The sequence below is a fragment of the Linepithema humile genome, chromosome 4 (genome assembly GCF_040581485.1).
Source record: "Linepithema humile isolate Giens D197 chromosome 4, Lhum_UNIL_v1.0, whole genome shotgun sequence".
Classification (NCBI taxonomy): domain Eukaryota; kingdom Metazoa; phylum Arthropoda; class Insecta; order Hymenoptera; family Formicidae; genus Linepithema; species Linepithema humile.
In genome coordinates this window covers 30,213,989-30,233,824 of record NC_090131.1, presented here as the reverse complement: position 1 = coordinate 30,233,824, position 19,836 = coordinate 30,213,989, and the positions used below count along the sequence as shown (strand labels likewise).

The following is a 19,836-nucleotide window of genomic DNA, read 5'->3' as shown; positions in this document are numbered from 1 at the left end:
ATTTTATTAACGTCAATTTCTTCTAAAATTAAGTGCAGGTCAGAAGAGTAAAAGAGAAGGTTTTTTTCTTTAAAATCAAAGTGATAATCGCACGCATACTACGTAGTCCGTTTCGCGGAAGCCTTGAACTTGTCTCGCTGTACGGAAATTGTTTTGACGCGTTTAACGTCCATTCAGTATTCCTCGCGATTATGGGGGTTAATGGCACAGCGCTTTTGTTTGCCTCTTTCGCGTCAGATTATCTTGGGCGTGTGAAGGGAGGAGTGATGCTTCCCATTGTTTCTGAATTATTTATTAGTCACAGCCGGACCCGCAGTCTGAATCGTAACGATTGAATGGTCAGTGACCGGATATGTGACATGGCCGCGGGGCAAGATGGTCGGCGGCGATAACTACTCGCGTGTTTATGACTGATAAAGCCCGAATACCGTGCTTCTCTCTCCGACATCCGAATACTAGCTGCATATCTAAACGCCCGCGCACCCACTCAATCACGTGTATTAGTGTCGTGTACAAAGTGTCATGAGCATGACTCCCAATTATGCGCAATGCGAGGAATATCCCCTATAATTCGACGACTCATTTGACCCGATGTTATCGTCATCAATATTTCTGCATAATGATGAACGGAAATAACTGTCGTGCCTGGTAAGATCGATCAAAATGTGTCTCGCATAGAATAACAGATCGTGAATGCCTGAAAAATGACGAGGATTGCATCGCATTCTTTATCGCTTAGAACGTTACGCGATTAAAGCGATGAAGGAAAAACAATAAGAAAATACTTTAAAATACGATAAAATAGAATTTTGTCGCGTACAGGTGTTTAATTATTTGGCACAAAGAATATTTCTGATTTTTTCTTATTTTATTTTTTTTTTATAAATTTTTTCTATAGATAAAATAAAATGGTACATATCTATTATATCGTTCTTCTTTTCAAAATAAAGAAAATAAGACTTAGATATGGATTTTCGCATTGACATTAATTAGATAAATCGTTTAAAGTGAAACAGTATTTGACACTAAATGCGGCGGTAAAAGCAGCGCGAAACAGGTGCAATGTATACTTAACCATTCACATCCTGTGAAGTGCATAATAAAAGTTTTGTCGCGCGTCATGGTCGTGCCGTTACCAACGAATGCAGATTCCACGGAACTCTTACCGCGCGTAAAAGGCGAGAATGAATAGACGAAGACTTTAGGCGGAGATAGAACGGGACGCAGATAGGCGTCTGTTGCGATAGGGAGGCAGAATCGAGGCCTTGACTCGTCGTCATAAAGATACAATAGAGGCACGCAGCTGCAAAGCTCTCCTCCACCGAGAGTCCCAGGCCACCGTCGATGTCGTGGGCGTTCCTCCCACTTTAACCGTTTCTCCTTCGCAAGCTCTTTCCTTCTCTTCCGTTCGTTCTTTCTGATTTCTTGTTTTTCCTCTTCCTCACTGCTGACGCGGCAATACGCAACTCGGGCCCGATACGTGGAAAGTTACGAACAGAGCGGCGAGAAAAAATAATAAAAACCAAGCAGAACCGGGCGCGTATGGTCGACACGTGACGAATTCCCGGTCGGTCCTTATGGATCATATTCTCGACCTTTCTTTCTCCTCCCGCCTTGCCTCTCGCTTCTGCGAAGCAAAAACCCCGCGGGCCGTCTGCAGGAAACATGGAGGCTGACCCACGTGTCGACTCGTCACCATCGCCGAGATCAGGTTTGAAAGAAAAGGGAGAGAGAGAGAGAGAGAGAAGTAGTGAAAAGGGAGAACATTTAACTTGAAGCGTTAATTAAAGTGTCGCTCTCTCGGAAGCAGAACTGATCTCGCTTGCTGTTAACGGCGAATAATGTCATTCTCTTCTACCGTCAGATACGGTAGTGATCTCGCAAATACAAATTTCTCTCGCTCCTACGATTTGCATTACAGAACACTGTGCCGTTACGTAACGTCTCCGCACTGGCAGGCAATATGATTTATGATCTTTTCACGCGATCGGAATTTACAACTCTTCGCACGATTCTGACGTAACCACTCATGGCTAGTGTTAGACTTCACACATGCATGATGGTATTCTTCTTGTGAGATTGCAAAGATTAATAACATTGAGAGAAATTCTGAACGTGTCTATAAAAACATCCATATGAATCATATATCTTAATTGACTTGAGTTTTATTGTTGGCCTAAAATCATTATTTTTTTATTTATAGATCGAAGAAACAAGTCTGATTCAGACTTTAGAGACTGTGAACAGATAAAAAATTGAATTTGAGAATCGTACTTGAGCGAACTTCAATTTAATAAAATCGCAAGTTGAATTTGTAGTTATCGAAATGCTAGAAATTTGCTTCCAAACTTATTGAAGAATAGGTTCTACCTCAGATCAATTTCCACAGATCAAAATTTGTGAATGATAGAAAGAATGGTACATTTTGCACGCGTGCATAAGAAGTCGTGCGGAGTATCATGCGGAAGCATGTATCGGTCGATTGATCACTCGGTCTCTCGCGATCTTTCCGGTTCGTCAATTTCAAACGACAATACTTGCGAACGATCGGTCGTGCGAGACGAAGCGCGATATTGATACTATCAAGAACACGTACACAATCGACGCACATCGAGATCGTGCGTTTCTATTACTTCCTCCGTTCTCTAAATCGGACGCAATCAATCTCGCTTTATCTCTATTACCAATCAAGCGGCGTTATCTGTTGAAGTACACAAACGAATTCACGTCGACTACACGATGATTATATCATGTCGAGATTAATGTGTTAAATGTGGTATATCACGATTTTTGTATCCATTAAAATCGATTAGATTAGGAAAAGTCGAAAGAAAAGCCTATTTAATCATGATATGTGTTATCTTTAGAAAATATTACGTACGTTGGTTGTAATGTTTCAATATGAGAATATATAGAAATTGAAAGAAATTCAATTCGTTCGACCCAGCTCGACCTAGTTCGCCAACGTTTTAGAGAAGGTGTGCCCCTTTAATTTAAGCAGACGGAAATATCGCATTGCTCTTCAAGATAAGTTGCCGATCGAGTGCAGATTAACTCCGCATTAATCATAATGCGTCATGTGCTGCATATTTTAACCTTGAGCATAGACTACTTGATGTCAGGATAATTGCATGCTTTACTGAAAATATCAATTGCAAATGCTTACTTATTAATAGAAACTGTTGACGTTCCTGGTTGACGCGTGGTGCTTTAATAATTGATAACGTAGATAATGTGGGTTGAGCGATAAAAAAACTTATTCTGGTTTTTCGCGATCGCGAAGAGTCTCAAGTCTGTATTGTAACAGCTGTGATCGTTTTTTTACGTAAACGAATATTATCGTGTGCTTATTTTTAAGTTAATAAAACTCCGAACGCAGGCATCGAGGCACGCATAGAGGTAAATTTTATTTCGAGCGCAATTCTTTTTTATGATAAGCAAGATCGCGACTTGGCGTGATATTATAAATGCACCACTAAATCTTCAAAGCATAACTGTTAATCTAGAAGATAATTATAAACAGATGTTAAATCCGCCAATCCTCTCCCCGCAGAGCTTCATTATTATGACGTTCCGAGATGTCGCGTGTTCGTCCGCGTTTAGTGTAGCGTGTCGAAGTGGAGCCACGCTCCGTCAGTTCTATCAAACTTCCGTCAGGATCGACGGTGATTGGTTTGCAAGTAAATTAGGTAGGCTTGACGCCGCGCGGCTTGGCATGGGGTGGTTTGGGAGTCTTGGAAGCGGAAGAATAAGAAGATCGAGAGAAAGAGAGCGAGGAAGGCCTGGCGGCACGCCAGAACTTTTATTTTTGCTTGCTTCTTCCACGTCTTTACGCCTATCTCAGATCCTCAACCCTGTCTCCATTTTTCCTCGCACGACCTCGCGGCGCGAGTCTTTTTTTTTTCCTGCCTTCGTTTCTGCCACTCCGCTTCGCTTTGCGTTCCGCGATGTTGGAAATAAGTTTATCAACAAACGCAGCGAGAGGATGCGGGAGATCTTCCTCTATAGCGCCGCCGTGGAGAGCATCGGCAGAAATAGCGATTCCCAAAATAAGCGTGGAAGACGAGACGCGTCTCTCTTCGAGGAGACACACGGATCTCCGCGCGATTACGAATATCGAGGCTCTCACTCGTCGCGGCCGAGTCCTTCGTTCACTCGTATCGCCTTTCGATACACAATTAGATAAACCATTTACTTCCTAATTTTTCCACTTATTTATTTTTAATTTGTCGACTTATAATAATATTCTTTCTACCTATTTTTTTATAGAATTTAATTAAAATGTTTAAATTTTATATATTTGAGTATTAATTATAAATTTTAATTTAATTTTATGCTTTATACGTTATAGCAATATTCATTTTCGAGCATAGCGGCGAGCAAACGTATAATCTAAACAAAAATTTATCGGTTAATTAATTTTAACGAGCACTTAATGAGTCCACGGTCGAACTATGTGATTCTTTCGTGAGCATGTTACCCTTTGATTTGCGTGCATTGATTGCCGTGTATAATCCGTTGCATCGGCGCATACCGCCGCGTTTATTTGGTTTTCTCCCAAATCCGCTTAATTGATCAGCCTAATTATCAAAGTACAACACTGGTTATATCGGTAGTACGCTGCTTCTGCGCGTAAAGCTGTGCTTTAATCAGTATGCATTTAATCAGCTGCGCGCAATTTCAATGCATGACGTTTTATCGGTGCTGCACACTCTTTCGTTTATGCGTATTAAAATATCCATCTCTATTCCAAAATCGATAGTGGAGAGCGAATTTCGCAATATTTTATAACATATTCCATCCACGATAAATGGCAATCTTCACAATTGCGTAGTGATCTTATTAACATACATGTCAAGCTTCGTATTCATACCGCATATTTAGCGCTTAATACGACCACATCTAATTCTAATCCATAATTCATGCGAAAATCATGCGAGGTATTGCGCAAATAGGACGCGGTACGTTAAACGCTTAATATCCGGGATAGGTATTGTGCTGAAAATACGTTAGGAGCCGTTAGGGAACGAGTTAGAATTGATCAAATACAATGAGAATACATTGTGAATAAAAGGGCAAACGGATGATTCAATGATCTCAATTCGCCGATTTTAATAATCAACTGACAAGTGTCGCGGCGCAATTTGCGTACTGTACTCGTGTAAAAAATACGGTGTATTTGCAAATACGCTGTATTTGCAAATAAAAAATATGCAAAAGAAGCTTGAAATTAAATCAATAGGATCGCGATATTTGCAATCATGAAACTATTACCTTGCGAATACTAATAATATCTGCATATTGCAATGTCGGGAAATGATAATTTATCTAATTCACTCGACTTCTATATACAGCTCACCTTTCTCTCTCGTCTTTTCGCAACGCGAAGTTTCGGGAGAAGCAATAGAGCGAGAGCGGATGGCAGTGACTGATAGCCGCGTTGAAACTAATGGCGCATGCAGAATGCGGATTCAGCATGACGCGGTCGATATTAGATGCACGAGAGAAGGGGCGAGAGTCAGGGGGAGGAGGGTGATGTTTTGTTAATCACGGAGAGCTCGAAGGGTTACCTGCCTGTATAGGGCGTTGATTTTGACAAAGGGTTTAAATGCCTGCGAGATTACCCAGGCATGTCTAATTCCGCGCATCCCTGCAGCTCGGGGAGAGCCAACGATATCTATCAAACTAGGGATGCACCGGCGTCCCTTGTGACAAAGAGCGTTGGCGTAGGAGTTGTTTTTCACGACCGTAGTTCTTTTGAAGGGCCATCCGCTTTTGAAACCCTTCTTCCCTTTCCACGCGATCAAGCGAGATGCAAGGTCATGTAAACAACTTTCGTAGAAATTGGAAATCGTTTCGCTCGAAAAAATATGTGTCGGCTCATTCAATCCGTTAGTATATTTTTTTAACGTAAAATGATTATCGATATTGAAATGCGTGTATCGGTTATCCGAGATTGCGTAATGACGGATACAAATTACAGAACTATTTTTTTTTACGTTTTATGCTGTTTAAAAATTTTTTAAAATAATGTTACTATTACAAATTTTTTTTTTTTTAATTTTCTATTAACACATGTGCGGGACTGGTGACAGCATGTCCCTTTTGTTTTTTCATACACTTGTTTGAAAAGACAGAGAAGTAATTTGTCATGCTCTTATGCACATAACGATAAGAATTTACATGCAAATAAACCGCACGTGTAGGTCTTACATAATGCGCTGCGAGAAAACAATCCAATGACTAACATTATGCTTCACATTTATCGGCTTCAGATTGTTTTTCCTGCTGGATATAAATATCTAATCTATCGAGAACGCACACAAACAACATCTTTATCTCGTAATGTAATATAGTCTCCTAAAGTTTTTATCAAGCAGTAATCGTCTTGATAACTCAATTATTACATGCGCTGAAAATGAAATAACCTGACTTGCGCTTTGATCTCTAGTGTTATGTATTCGAATATAAATTGCGTGGATATGAAATCGCGAAAAAGATAAAAGGATTTTCTCGGACGTTTGTCAGAAATAAAAGTATCGTAGAAATAAAAATTTATATTGCGCGCTGAATAATTCTTTAATATATTTTTTAAAAGTATTTTCCACTTATCCGGCGCAAATCCTGTGCCAGCCGTGTAATCCCGACCCTTTTCGATATCCCAATATTCAGGATTCTTGAGGAATCCTCTTACTTTCCCTCGGAGATTTGCTGCTAGGATTATCCCACTTTCCACCATTCTACCGTTTCATTTCGCGAAAGCGTAGCGAGTCATTGAATGTTTCCCAAAAAAACAATATCCACAACTTTCTAAGATGTTTTTACGGAAATACCACTTTTGCATGTCATGGAAAAAAAAAATATATTGGACATTAAGCCTTAAATTTGTGCGCGTTACATTCTTTCGACTACACAAATATATCTCAGGAGTGAAGTGTATATAAAGTGTATACTAAAATTGATCGTCACATTCCTTTCATTTGCGCTTATTTATATAATGTATTATAGTTGGTTATTATTTTCCAAAGTTTATTATAAATTATACAACATTGTTTCATTGTTGCCGTATCCGTCCAATCAGTAATTACGCAATGCTTGTTTATCAATGGCTGACCATTCTCTCGCCCACTGCCGATAATCGCATCCCGGTCTGAAAATGACGCCGACGCCAACAATAGCGAGTAACAACAGCGCGAAACAAAGTACACGATCACTGTTCAATTACGCGCGACGTTATGCATGCGCAACCGTGCAACGACAAGAGGACAAACTGCAGTCGCTAGGAAACGGTATGCGCATCGACTCTCGCGTGTAACGCGTCTGTGTACCTATCTACGTTTCGTACACACATACTTGCGCGCGCGCGCGCGCGCGCGCGAACTGCACGTATCGGATAAACACACCCTGCGTATGCACCGACGCTGGAGCGGTCCTCCCCCTCCGGGTAATAACAGTAAATCCCGAGTAATAAATCCCTCTCCCATGTCTTCCTTCCCCACCCCTTTATCCTTCTCTCTGCCCGTCTGCCCGACTCGTACGTGTATGTGTCTGCACTTATGCGTCCCCCCTTCTTCCTCCACCTGTCCATTTCTCTCTCCATTTCCAACCAGTTTCTCCCTCGCACACACGCGTACGCGTGTGCATTTCTATACGCCCGCCTCGCTTCCGAATAGATATACGTGTATGACGTGCATTGTTGTAAATTGCTCCCATGCTGCAGCATGTTCCTACTGGGTTAATCGAGGACCCCCTTGAACTCCCTTGAACTCCGTTCCCGGTCTGGCACGACGGGAACCGGAAACCCGTTTGAACGTGTGGCGAACTGCTGCACGATTCTTCCTCGACTGCAGTGATTTTCCTCGTCCTATTCGTGTACATAGCCGACCGCTTTCGATCGAGGTCGAATAGATTTACAAGTATGATTGATAATACACTGCGATTACCCAGCTTACTGACCTCCACACAAACATTTCGAATGATAATATATACGATTGCACGAACGGCGATTTTGCTCTAATAAGTTAGAAAGCAATTTAACGTTGGATCAATAACAATCCTTGAACTTACAGCCGGACTATTATAGTGACTGTTACCGATGCTATCGACTTTTGGATGGGTGCCAATTGAGCAGACGATAATGCTATTACATTGTTATCTGTGTGATTTACTTTAGCATCGGAACTTGAAGTAGTACTCAACTTCGGAAGCGGTACGTGAAGTATCGCCAATTATAAGATAAGAATGATTTCGTGATTATCGCACCTGTTTAATGAAAATAATACAAGTTCAACTTTTAATCTTTTTTATAATTTTCTCTTTTCGCCTCAATTTGCATTACGATCTGAATAAAATTCGTAACATACGTAAGTATGTAAATGTGACAATTAAAACCATTCTTTTATCTTATAATTAGCGTCACTTCGCAAATGCTAAAACAATCGCGTCATGATATTATTAAGTATTGCATATATATATATATATATATATATAACGCGGAAAAATTTCGAGTGTGTACACACGCGAAATAAAAACACGAGAGAACAGATATATTAAGTTACATGACAAATGCCAAGTGCGGGTGGGGTGAGAGGTTGCAGAGGTTACCAGAGAGGCAGCTTTATATAGCGTCCTACGGTTACCGAGTTATGCGAATCACTGACTGCGCACATCAAAGGGATTACCTCGGTAAATCAGCTCCATAATCTCTCTGAACGGTGAACAGCCGATGTACCGGACAGCTGTAGGGATCGATCGGTCGCCCGCCACAATTATGCGGTCCGATCAAGGGTATCGAGATAACCTTCGAGCGCAGGAATATCGAGTGCACGATAATCTACCGTCATGCCGTCGATAATTTCAATAATTAGCGACCGTACAGCTCGTTCGTCGGATTGCGACGCTCTCTATGCGTAATCAACAGCCTCGGTCGCGTAATATCTAAAATTAAATATATACGCGAAATTTCTGATTACGGCTAAATGAGAAAGCTGTTATGAATGAAAGAGTTTCGAACCGAGGTTAGTTTTCATACGAGCTTTTTATAAAAGGCTGTAGAGAAAAGTTTCATATTATGGTCTCTTGAAAACTTCAAAATAGTGGCTGTAAAATCGAAGTGGATAATTTACAATAATACACACAGTTGCTATGCGGCAGTTTCCGTAACATACACAGATACATAAATTAATATTCCGTTTGTCTCTTTTGTTTCAGAGAAGAATAACGCCCGTAATAATCGACGGCGACGCGTGAGCGAAGGTGCAAGCCGCGAGAGAAACGAAAAAGATTCACCAGAAGCGGCGCTATCCACGCGGCAGCAAGAGGATCGTGAAAACAAAGGTCCTCTGTCGAGTAGAGTCAGCAATCGTGTAGCGCGACCAGTATTAGAGGAAGCGAATAGCGCGTCGGGAAGCGCCTCCAAGTTACGGAGACGCGGCGCCGCGGTAAAAAGTCCGACCACCGACCAGCAAGGTTCAGCACAGCATCAAAGACCGGTGCGAAGAAGGCCGCCGAGGCCAGGAAACGACCAGGAAACCGCCAAGACAGACGCCGAAGAGGAGTCTGTCGAGCACCATCATCGCACCGGAAGCGGTGTAAGAATCAACAAGGACGAACGTCTCGGTAACAGATCGGAAGAAGAGGAGGAGGAAGAGGAAGAGCGTCTTGAGGGGGAAAATGAAGAGAATCAGGAGCGCTGCGATCCACTGACTAAGCGATTGAGAACAAGCCCCGTCGGCAGAAAGCTCCGGTCCGAAAGTAATAAGAGCAAAAACACCGAAGAAGCTGCAGCGGATCGAATTGAGGAGGTGGTAGCGGAGGCAGAGGAGGAAGACGAAGAGGAGAACGACAATAACGACGACGCCGAGGAAGAAGCGGGGGTGGAAAAACACGGCAGAGCCGAACGGCGGGAAGTCGACAAGCTCGAAGAGGACGAGGAGAGTCAATCTAGAGAACGAGATAGAGAGCCTGAACCGCCACCTCCGGACAAAGTCGATCCGGGAGGCGATCCAGCTTCCGAAGAGCAGCAGCAGCAGCAGCAGCAGCAGCAACTAGGTGGCAAACCGGAATCAAGGAAGGACGCAACCGATCGGGACACAAATAAGACCGAAGAGCGAAAGGAACAACAACCACCGCAATTACTCGTGAATGGATTGCACGTCGACCCGTCGCTGGTCAGCGATAAGACGAATGCCATCCGTGAGGACAGTCCGTCGCTGCTAAAGTCGACGACTCGATCGAAATCAAAGGACCTCGCGCAGGAAAAGAACGGAGAAGACGCAGCAGCAGCAGCAACAGCAACAGCGGCGGCGGCGGCGGCGGCGGCGGAGGAGGAGGAGGAGGACGACGAGCGTGACGCGAACGCCAGCGAGGAGGAAGTCGGCTCGCAGCGGTCGCGCCGAATCGAGCTGACCACCACCGAGTTAGGCACGGAGGATAGCGTGGGCAGCGTCGCGAGGGCGGCCAGCGTCGAATCGGTCGTCGAGCTGCTGGAGTCGAGCAGTCAGGACTCAGGCTCCGTGCTGGAGAGGCTGAGTCCGCTTAGCAACGGCGGCGGCGGCCCCGGCAGGCAGAACAGCCTGCTCCTGGAGCAGCAGCGGGAGCAGGAACGCAACCGGCACAACGAGAGTCCGATCATCCTTGCCGAGAGACTGAACAAGCCGCCACCGCCGATCGCCGGTCATCATCATCATCACCATCTGCAGCCGTACCATCCGCCTCATCAGTTCCATCATCACCATCAGCAGCACCATCAGCAGCGTTATTCCGGCGATAGTCCGGTGATCCACCATCATCATCAACAGCAACAACCGCCGTCGCAGCATCACCGCCATCAGCTAGCGAGCAGCCCGCATCAGCACCATCACCATTCCGCCGCTCACCTGACCCCGTCGAGCCTCCTCGAGGTGCAACAACAGTCCCATACATCGAGGGGCGGCGATGAGGCCGGCCTTATGGAGGTGGAGGCCGGGGCCGGGATACCTGGAGCGAGCGTACTCGCGGGTGTGTCCACGGCAGTCGGCGGTATACGCGCGTCCGGAGGCAACAGCGGCACCACCGGTGTCGCCGGTACCTACGGCGACAGCGGCTCCGACAGCGGGGTGAGCTCGTTGAGAAGCGCCGGTTCCGGCGACGAGAGGAGCGGCAGCAGAAGCTCCGCGCTCAGCGTCGAGGAAACGACGTCGTCCTCGACACCGTCGGCGGTAGCCGCAGCCGCCGCCGCTACCCCGGCCAGGGTTTGGCACGTGCAAAGCGTACAGCACACGTCTTTACTGATGGCGCATCCGTCCCAGGGCGCGCCCAACGCCGGCGCGAGCACCGCGGCCACGGCGCCGCCGGTCGGCTATCAGAGCTCGGCGCCCCCTAGTCATCACGCCGCCGTCGCGTCCGAGATGCTTTGGAGATCAACCAGAGCTTATCCACCCATTTCCCACAATATGCTCACCACGCCGACGCACAGTCCGGAGGAATTGCTCGAGAGGGAACGCCACGAGAGGATGCTCCGGTGAGTCTTTCGAAACTTTTCAATTCTCACATTTTTCGTTTGAAAGAAACACGAGTTGAAAAGAGGGACGGAGCGCGGTCGTGTGTATTATGAAATCCTTAATCCTTTGAAGTTGAGGATTTTATTTTAACGAGAGATTACGAATTTTTTAATCTTTTACGATTAATTTGCGATATTCTATTTTATTACCGAAGGAGAAACTAGTACATCGAAAATGGAAGAGAATAGACAATTTTTATGTTAATCGATTCTCTTTCTAATTTTTCTATTTTTTTATTTCTGGCTTACAAATATTAATGTTTCAATTGATACAAAATGATATTAAGAACGCGTCCATTGATACGTATTTGCGATTTTGTGTAAATCGAAAGTAGATTTATGCCTCGATAAATGGCGCCGTGAAAGGTTTGCCGTAGTATTACGTCTGCTATAATCAGCTCTGTCGATTGATGGTTGCAACGTGATATTCAACGGCGATAAGAAGTTTATCTACCGCGGCTATTTTTCCGCTCGACTACCCGCACCATTAATAGCGCTGGCGCATGCACGAGCAATTTCAAATACGCGCATAATAATGCATTAAACGACCGCGCGACGATATCATGACTACATTATGCCAACAATCTTGTCTAAGCTTTAATTACGTTTTTTTTAACACGAGTCGTTCGCCACAATTTAGTGACGTGTATCGCTATTTTTCCGCTCAATTAATTGCCTCGCCGATAACCTCGACACAGAAATAATCTAAAACGTGCCAATAACATTTCGATTTAATATTATAAATAATACGGTTCATTTTGCTGTGAGAGTTTCGCCATTGTTTTTTTAAATGCTCTAATTATCCTTGAAATAAGCAATTCGTTGGAGCGTAATTTACTCGTTCGCGTGTCCCTGCAATGAAACGTCCAGCCGGCCGGTAGATCCTCAAGGAAACGAGAGACTATTGGCTGGCAACGGGGATGTGAATGTCCGACCGTTGAGGCAGCTGCATTCGGCGCTTTCTCGCCGTCAGTTCTAGCCGTCGCAGTTTCTTTGTTTGACTGCTCTCGCGTGACTACGTCGAGTGTGCATTCGCCATTCTCGTTTCTCGATGTGCGGGTAAGGGAAGGAAACAGCAGCCAAAGAAAGAGATGGACAAGACAGGCTCGGGCGTGCGTATCCACGGCCACATTACGCGCGCGCGCGCGCGCGTGTGTATCTGCCTGCGTTTCCGGGCGCCAGCTGCGAGTCGCTCCTCCGACTTCCGGCGGATTATCACGATAGAGACGAGACTCGCCTGAGTAATCGAGTCATCACTCGCGCGGTACGCTGACAACGAGGCGGTGACCCGAAACCGTCGCTCTTCAGCTCGTATAAATATATCGGTGCAACACTTACCAACACTGACACCGCTGATCGGCACGTGTCGATGACCCTGCCAGCCGCGCACGCTGCGCCTCGTTTTTGACCTCACCGAAGGTTGTCCGCCAAAACGACATCGCTCGATTATTCCTTTTACGTTCATCCAATTTTTCATATAATTATATTCTTTATATTGATTATTTATTCCCAAATTGAAGCCCAAAAGCGATTATTTTTATTACCCAAGTCGGATTTGCACAATACTTTTTCCAATCATTGGCAATGAGATTTGATTTAATTAGGTTTACATGACGTCTTGAATGATTTTTAAAATATTTACTGTAATCGATAAATTGTCATCGCGAGTACTTCCACTTTTAAATTACATACTATCAAAGTTTGACGAACGCACGAGAGAAGTTACTTCTGACAGTATAAAACTAATGTACTTTGCCTTACATTAATAACGATGGAAACATAGTCGGCCATGACTCCACTCTGTAGTTACCGCATGTTACCGTTACTGTTTTATTTCATCGATGTATCGATTGGAAGAAGTGATACATATTATACATTCTACACTAACTGAAAGTTTGAAAGCAACTGGAACTAGCCACAAACTTTAAATTGCATATAATTTAAATATGGAAGCTTGTCGCAGTTAGATTATTTCCATAAATCGGAAACTATTAATATCTTGACATTTAAGAGAAGAAGTTAACTCCGTTGTTACAACAGGTTGAGGGTTTCGATACAATATGACGCTCAGCAGCAGCATCGCTTTCATTTTTATTAAAGGAAAAACGATATTCTTTCCAATTAATTTCTTTTTCGAGTAATTTGTAGAACAGTCGCCCGTTATATGTAGGACACTTTCCTGTCCTTCGGATTTTTCATGATTGGCTAACGTATATATAACGGGAAAGCCGCATCTCTTCTTTCTCACTCGCGTTTAACGCGTCACTGAAGCTAATCCTCGCGATAAATCCAGCGACCTGACCCACGCGACGAGTTCAGCGAGCATCTAGGTAGGGATAATTAATAGTCCGTGAACCGGGAGCATGACTGAGATATTAAAGCTCTTCTCGAAAGAGCCCAGGCGGAAAAGGGCGAGGGTTTGGGTTGGCAAGCTACTAGACGACGATGATGACCTCCTACATCGTCCGCTGCTGTTGCTGCTGCTGCTGCTGCTGCTGCTGCTGTTCGTGTTCGGAAAGGGGGCAGATGCGAAGGAAGAGACGTGCGACGACTTGACAATATATTACATCAAGTTGGTGCCAAGTCTCTCTAAATATCATTTTCATGTATTTTTGTGATGTCGGACGTCGGCTACATCACGACGCGCTTTTACAGATCACGATGTTTTATTTTGAACGAAAAAGAAAGAAAAACGTACAATTTACATCTCGATGTTGCACGTCTCTTCTTAATAACTGTCATATTCATCATTTACTCGCGTACGGATTCGTGCCCAGACTCCGATTTATTTCTCGTCGTTTCATACATTCATACGTGTTTCCCATAACGTAAAAAATAGATTTTTGCCGAAAAAATATATGGATTATGTGTTTAAATTAAAACACAAAAAGAAATCCGGAATACAAATTTAATAATCCTTAAAAACGGATTTAGTGAAATTGATAATATAAATGAGCAGAGTTTTAAACTTTTGTACTTGAGAAATCAACTTTTTCCTACTGTAACTGCTAATTTTTTGCGGTGATGAGATTTTACGCAATGATGATATGTGAAATCGAGAGTACGACTGAACGGTATCCCGCGAAAATTAAACTGGCTAAATTGGAAGCAACAGTTTGTCGGCGGACGAGTTAATCGTCTTTGCATCTTGGAGATATCTTCAAGGCCAAAGCTGCGCGATAGCATCCGCAGCCACGGTCAGTTTTCCCTTTCTTTCTCAGCAAGAAACAAGCAAACTTACGAGGGGAGGCTCGCCGCAAAAAGAAGGAAGATGCGCGGTAAGAGCTACCCTAATGACCATCGTGTAGCGACGAAGGTTAACTACGCGGCCCATCCTTCTGCAATCGATATCCCACGTTCTTGTGCGCCTTCCCTCTTCTGGGATCCCATCGGATCCGGTAGCACTCGATCACAAGGTATTAAAGCTTGATTGATCGATGCACCTTTTTTCTGCTCAATCTTGGCCTCGACGATGAGTCACGCGAGACCTGAATTGCATTTTCGAATACAAAGGAATGATCGAGATCAATCCTGCACGGGCGAAAATATTTTTGTTCCTAAATGAGTGTTGACACGATTCACTAAAAATTAGTAGGCAAAAAGTAATACAAAAAAGTTAACATTGTTCAGAATAATCGGTACCATTCGCTAGAAATTAATTAACAAAAAATACGAGGTTTTTTAACAAAAAGTTCACATTGTGCAGAATAAATTACAGATCTGCATAGCGATATAATCGAATTATATTGTGAAACTTGTTTCAACTTTTTGAAATTACATTACTCCGAAGGTGCGAAAGAATACGAAAGTGAAGAATAAATTTTTCCAGTTTTCTTAATATTGTAAAATATCTCACTAATTGAAATAGGTAACTGAACTTTGCACATTGTGTTACACGGTAATATTGCAAGCTAACGGTTCATTAACGAAACAGGTATTAACGAGTTAACAGACTTCGCTTTGTGAAAGCTATCGGCCAATTAAAGATCGAATTTGCTCGGGATATCGATGAGGGATGCTGTTACGGAGTTAGCCGTAGGGAGAAGTAATCGTTCATTACGTATAACGAACAGGTGAAATTGGAAACCCGACAAAGCGGAAATACGGATCGGCGGCGATCGGTTATCCGCACGAGACGACGTTGCGGAACGCAGCGCTGTATTTTGCAGATATCACGCGAGCCCGTATCGGCTCGAAGCTTCCCGGAATTCCCTGCTATGGAAAACGCCGCGAGACAATTACTTCCTCAAGTCACACGCGTCTCGATGTTTCTCGCGCACGTGACGTGATCACGGAACAATGATTCCAGCGATTAGGCTTGCTCAGGTGCAAGTAGATCAGTTTATCCATCTTACAAAATCGAAATCGACGTATCAGCGACTATTATTTAAATAAACTATTAGATATCTAGCAAACTAATTTAAATAATTAAAAATCTTTTAACTAGTACAGCAACTTCGAGTAATTTAGCTAATGGAAAAAGCGGATATATCATTCAATGAAATAATGCATCTTTTTGACAACTTTTTAACATCTACATCTCGATGGTTTCCGAGGCACAATTATTATGTCTTTCGCTATCTTTCTTTGTCATTAGCCGTGCGAGCATAATCAGTGCGCTTTGGGGACAACGTCGTAGATCATCGCTCGCAATTTCGTCCCTTTTCGTTCGAGAAAGCGATTCTAGCAAACAGCCGCGCTGTTATTCTGCTCCAAATACACGTTCACTCCTCTCACGTTCAGTCCAATTACGCGTTCACTTCTCTCTTTCCTCTCGGGAGCACCTCGCTCTCCGTGTAACGACCGCGATTTAACGCTTATGCAAGCCCGACCTCTCCGAGAGAAGTAATCGGCTGGCCGCCGACTGCGGCAACAGAAACTGGCATTTGGGCACAAGGTCACGCGCAGCTTCTTTTTTATCTAACCCCCCCCCCCCCTCTCTCCCTCCCCCTTCTGCACTCTCTACCTCTCGGTCCCCTTGAGCCGCTCTCTTCTGCTCTTTAACCTTCTCCCTCCGCGGCCTCGTCCGAGACCGTTGTTAACCGGTACAGGCGGGAAGGGAGAACAGGACGATGAGAAGAAATGCACGCGGCAGGAAGTTGCAAAAATATGTACCGGCTGCTCGGCGACTCAGGATCGCGTGTCTGTGTCAGAATGTCGTCCAACAACGTCTGTAATAGAGACTGGACAGTCCCGACATGTGACATCGTACATCAAAATGATTAGAAATGTTTAAACGTTAATAGAACAAACAATATTGCGAAATATTTTTCTCTTTGCTGAATAAAAAAGTGCATTTATGACATTTACTATTATATTAAAATTGCTATTAATATACGATATTATTACCGCTCGTGCTTACTGACGATAGACAATTACGTCAATTGACGTCATTTGAAAATGCAAGCTTGTAATTGTTGTTGTTGTTACCTAGATCTTTATCCTGACTAGTCGAGCCATCACGCTATTATTATCACTTTTTAAATAGCCGATTGTGAATAATTTTGCGTGTATAGTCTAGAATGTGTCTCGTAAAAACGACTTATCGCCGGTCACCGATTTATCTCGAGGACGACGTTCATCGCTTTTGCGGTCGCACTCCGGTAGCTGGATTCGCCGAAGGTGCGTAAAACTTGTTTACGCAGAAATAAATCTGGTTGGTGTTTTTAACTCCTTTGGATTACGTCACGCGTCTGAATCACGCTTAGATTATCTCGCGGTTTACCCATCGCCGAATCGAAAGTTCCATACGTTTTATTCGCGCCGTATCACGCGCTTCTCATCCAAGGTTACCGTGAATATGAATATCGTTGCGCGACGAACGCGTCTCTCTACGGATTTCGTAATTAATCCTAGCGTGAATTACTCGATCTTATCTTATCTGACTGCTGTTTACGCCTATAATTAAACGTGGCGATACAGGAGGAATGTAGAGATGAAATAATATTTAGAGATTATTAGATTTAATCTGCGCTTTTAATAATTCACATTACATTTGATTTTTTAATACACTTAATACATTTTAATATCGCTAACAAGATATAAGTCCATAGATATGATTTATATTCGCATAAACCGATATGATAGATGCAAGATTAATAATGAAATTAAAATGCAATAAATTAGAGACGCATTCTGCATTGAACTGCATTCTAGAATTAATTCGCTGTGGTACACCACAGTACGTTATTTCAATATATTGAAATGCTGACTCAATATATTGAATTATGTTACATTGAATGGAGTGTAAAGTGCAAAGACATCTCATGAAACACGAATCGATCAATCAATTAAATGTGTCGCGTGTATTTCTTCCACCGCGACCGATGCGATCGAGACGTCCGTCTCAAACACTCGGGATAGACATCGTCTATCCTGAGAGAGTCGATCATCGTCAACGAGCAACACGGACGACCAATTTATCTCGAGGTCATCGCGTTATCTTCCCACCGGGGGCGCGTACCGACCGTTCGAGTAGGCGAAGTACGGCCAATGATCACTATTCATTATGCAGTTCACGTGGCACACGTCCATCAGCTTGCCGGCAGTTTACACGCCCGTCACGCACACACGCGCGCGCAAAATCTGTCCGCGATGAGCTCACCCGCGCGCATCGTACATGCACGTAAATACACACACCGTCACGTTCATATCTTTTGATATCTCCTCTCCGGCTGCTATCCATCGGCGCAAACGGCGTGAAGATTAGAATTCGCGCCTCGCTCCCGAGATATCGCTCCCGGGAGTTGATGGCCACTCGAGGCCTTGCGGAACGATTTTTCTTGCGAAAACGTGCGCGAGCAAAATTTTCCTTAAAAAGCTCGATTAAAAGTTTACATTTGCTTTTCATATTTAATTTCGGCAATTTATCATATTTTATCAACATTATTCTATTCTAAGCTGATTGTGTGCGCCTGCACACAATTTGTATTTTAATTTATATTTATCAAGTTTCCTGAAATTTGAAATTCCTTCTGTGATGAATTCTGTGATGCCTACGTAGCATCATGATGATGTATGTATTATTCAGTCTCGCGGATGCGCATTTATGGGGTCGCTCACGTACGAGCTATCGAATACACACGCGCTCACACATTAGTCTCGCGTTATGTACTACATAGTCGAAGTGAACTCGCTTTCCAGACGGGATTCGTGCATACGCGTGTTCGCGAGGACTGGCGAGCCAAGCGTGAGCGTAGGTCGTGCTAACAGTAAATCTCTCTCCGGCGAAGCACAGGGCTTTCGTAGGGCATAATGCGAGAGAGGCAAAGAGGAAAGGAAGAATGACGTAACTCCTGTCTGTCTCGTTTGGTATGTAATCATCGTAACGAACAGAGTCGTAACTTAAATCAGCCTCATGGCGTGCAGAAACTTCTTGATCGAGCATTTCGAATGTTCAAGGACGAAGTTGCGCCAATGGTTCTTCAGCGGTTTTCTTGCGTGTGATGATATTGTATCAAAAAGAAAAAAATTTTTAGGTATTTTAAAGAGAGAGAGAGAGAGAGAGAAATCTGAAAAGCATCATGAAATAATCTCAATGTAACAAATATTTTTATTGTATTTTATATTTTTTGCCAGCAATTTATTACAATTTTGCTGCAGATAAAAATTTATATTAATATGTCATGGATATAACAAAATTTTATTTGTTACGAGGAGACACGTATAAATCTATATTTTCATGAAATATTTTTGATTCTTTACAAAATGTACGTTTTTCGCTAAAAATATGACAGGAAATAATATTTTTATTTCAAAAAATATGACTAATTTTTAATGTTTTTAATTTTTGTACAGCTGTTTTATTGAACGACATCTCGCGTATCATATTCACACATTCCACAAAACTAATTAATTATATAAAAATGATAATTAACCAAACAGCTGTCATAGCGCACAATACAAATGAACAAGACTATGTTGCGCGATGACAAGTGAATGAAATAGCTTTCAGCGTTTGTTTCGTTCGATGCTGCAAAACGCCCAGTTATTTCGCAAATTGCGAGCGGCGTGGCTGTGACATCATAGAGCGTTCGGATTTGCGTATCGATAGGCGAGCGGTGCCTGGGGAAAATTTCGTGCATTTGTGGCGAACCGGCGATACCACCGGTGCCATCAAAGGACCCAAACCAGACGCATATCGCGTGTTCACGAACGCTCTCGCGGCCGATTGATCGACAATGTGTCAGAAGGTACTTTCTATAGCGTATTGTCTATGCAGGATATCTCGTCGCTGTGCCAGATGCGCTTTCAGCCACAGATTCTTTGACAAATTTGAAATCGATGGTGGCAAGTAT

General features: G+C 43.4%; 1 protein-coding gene across 1 annotated transcript in view; it reads left to right on the top strand.

Annotated features, from left to right (window-relative positions):
* The window catches only part of Kdm3 (Lysine demethylase 3), a 252,626-nt gene that overhangs the window by 140,127 nt on the left and 92,663 nt on the right, over nt 1–19,836 (top strand). Inside the window, 1 exon segment of the mRNA XM_067352917.1 lies at nt 9,211–11,500. Within this exon segment, the coding sequence (XP_067209018.1) occupies nt 9,211–11,500 (2,290 nt within the window).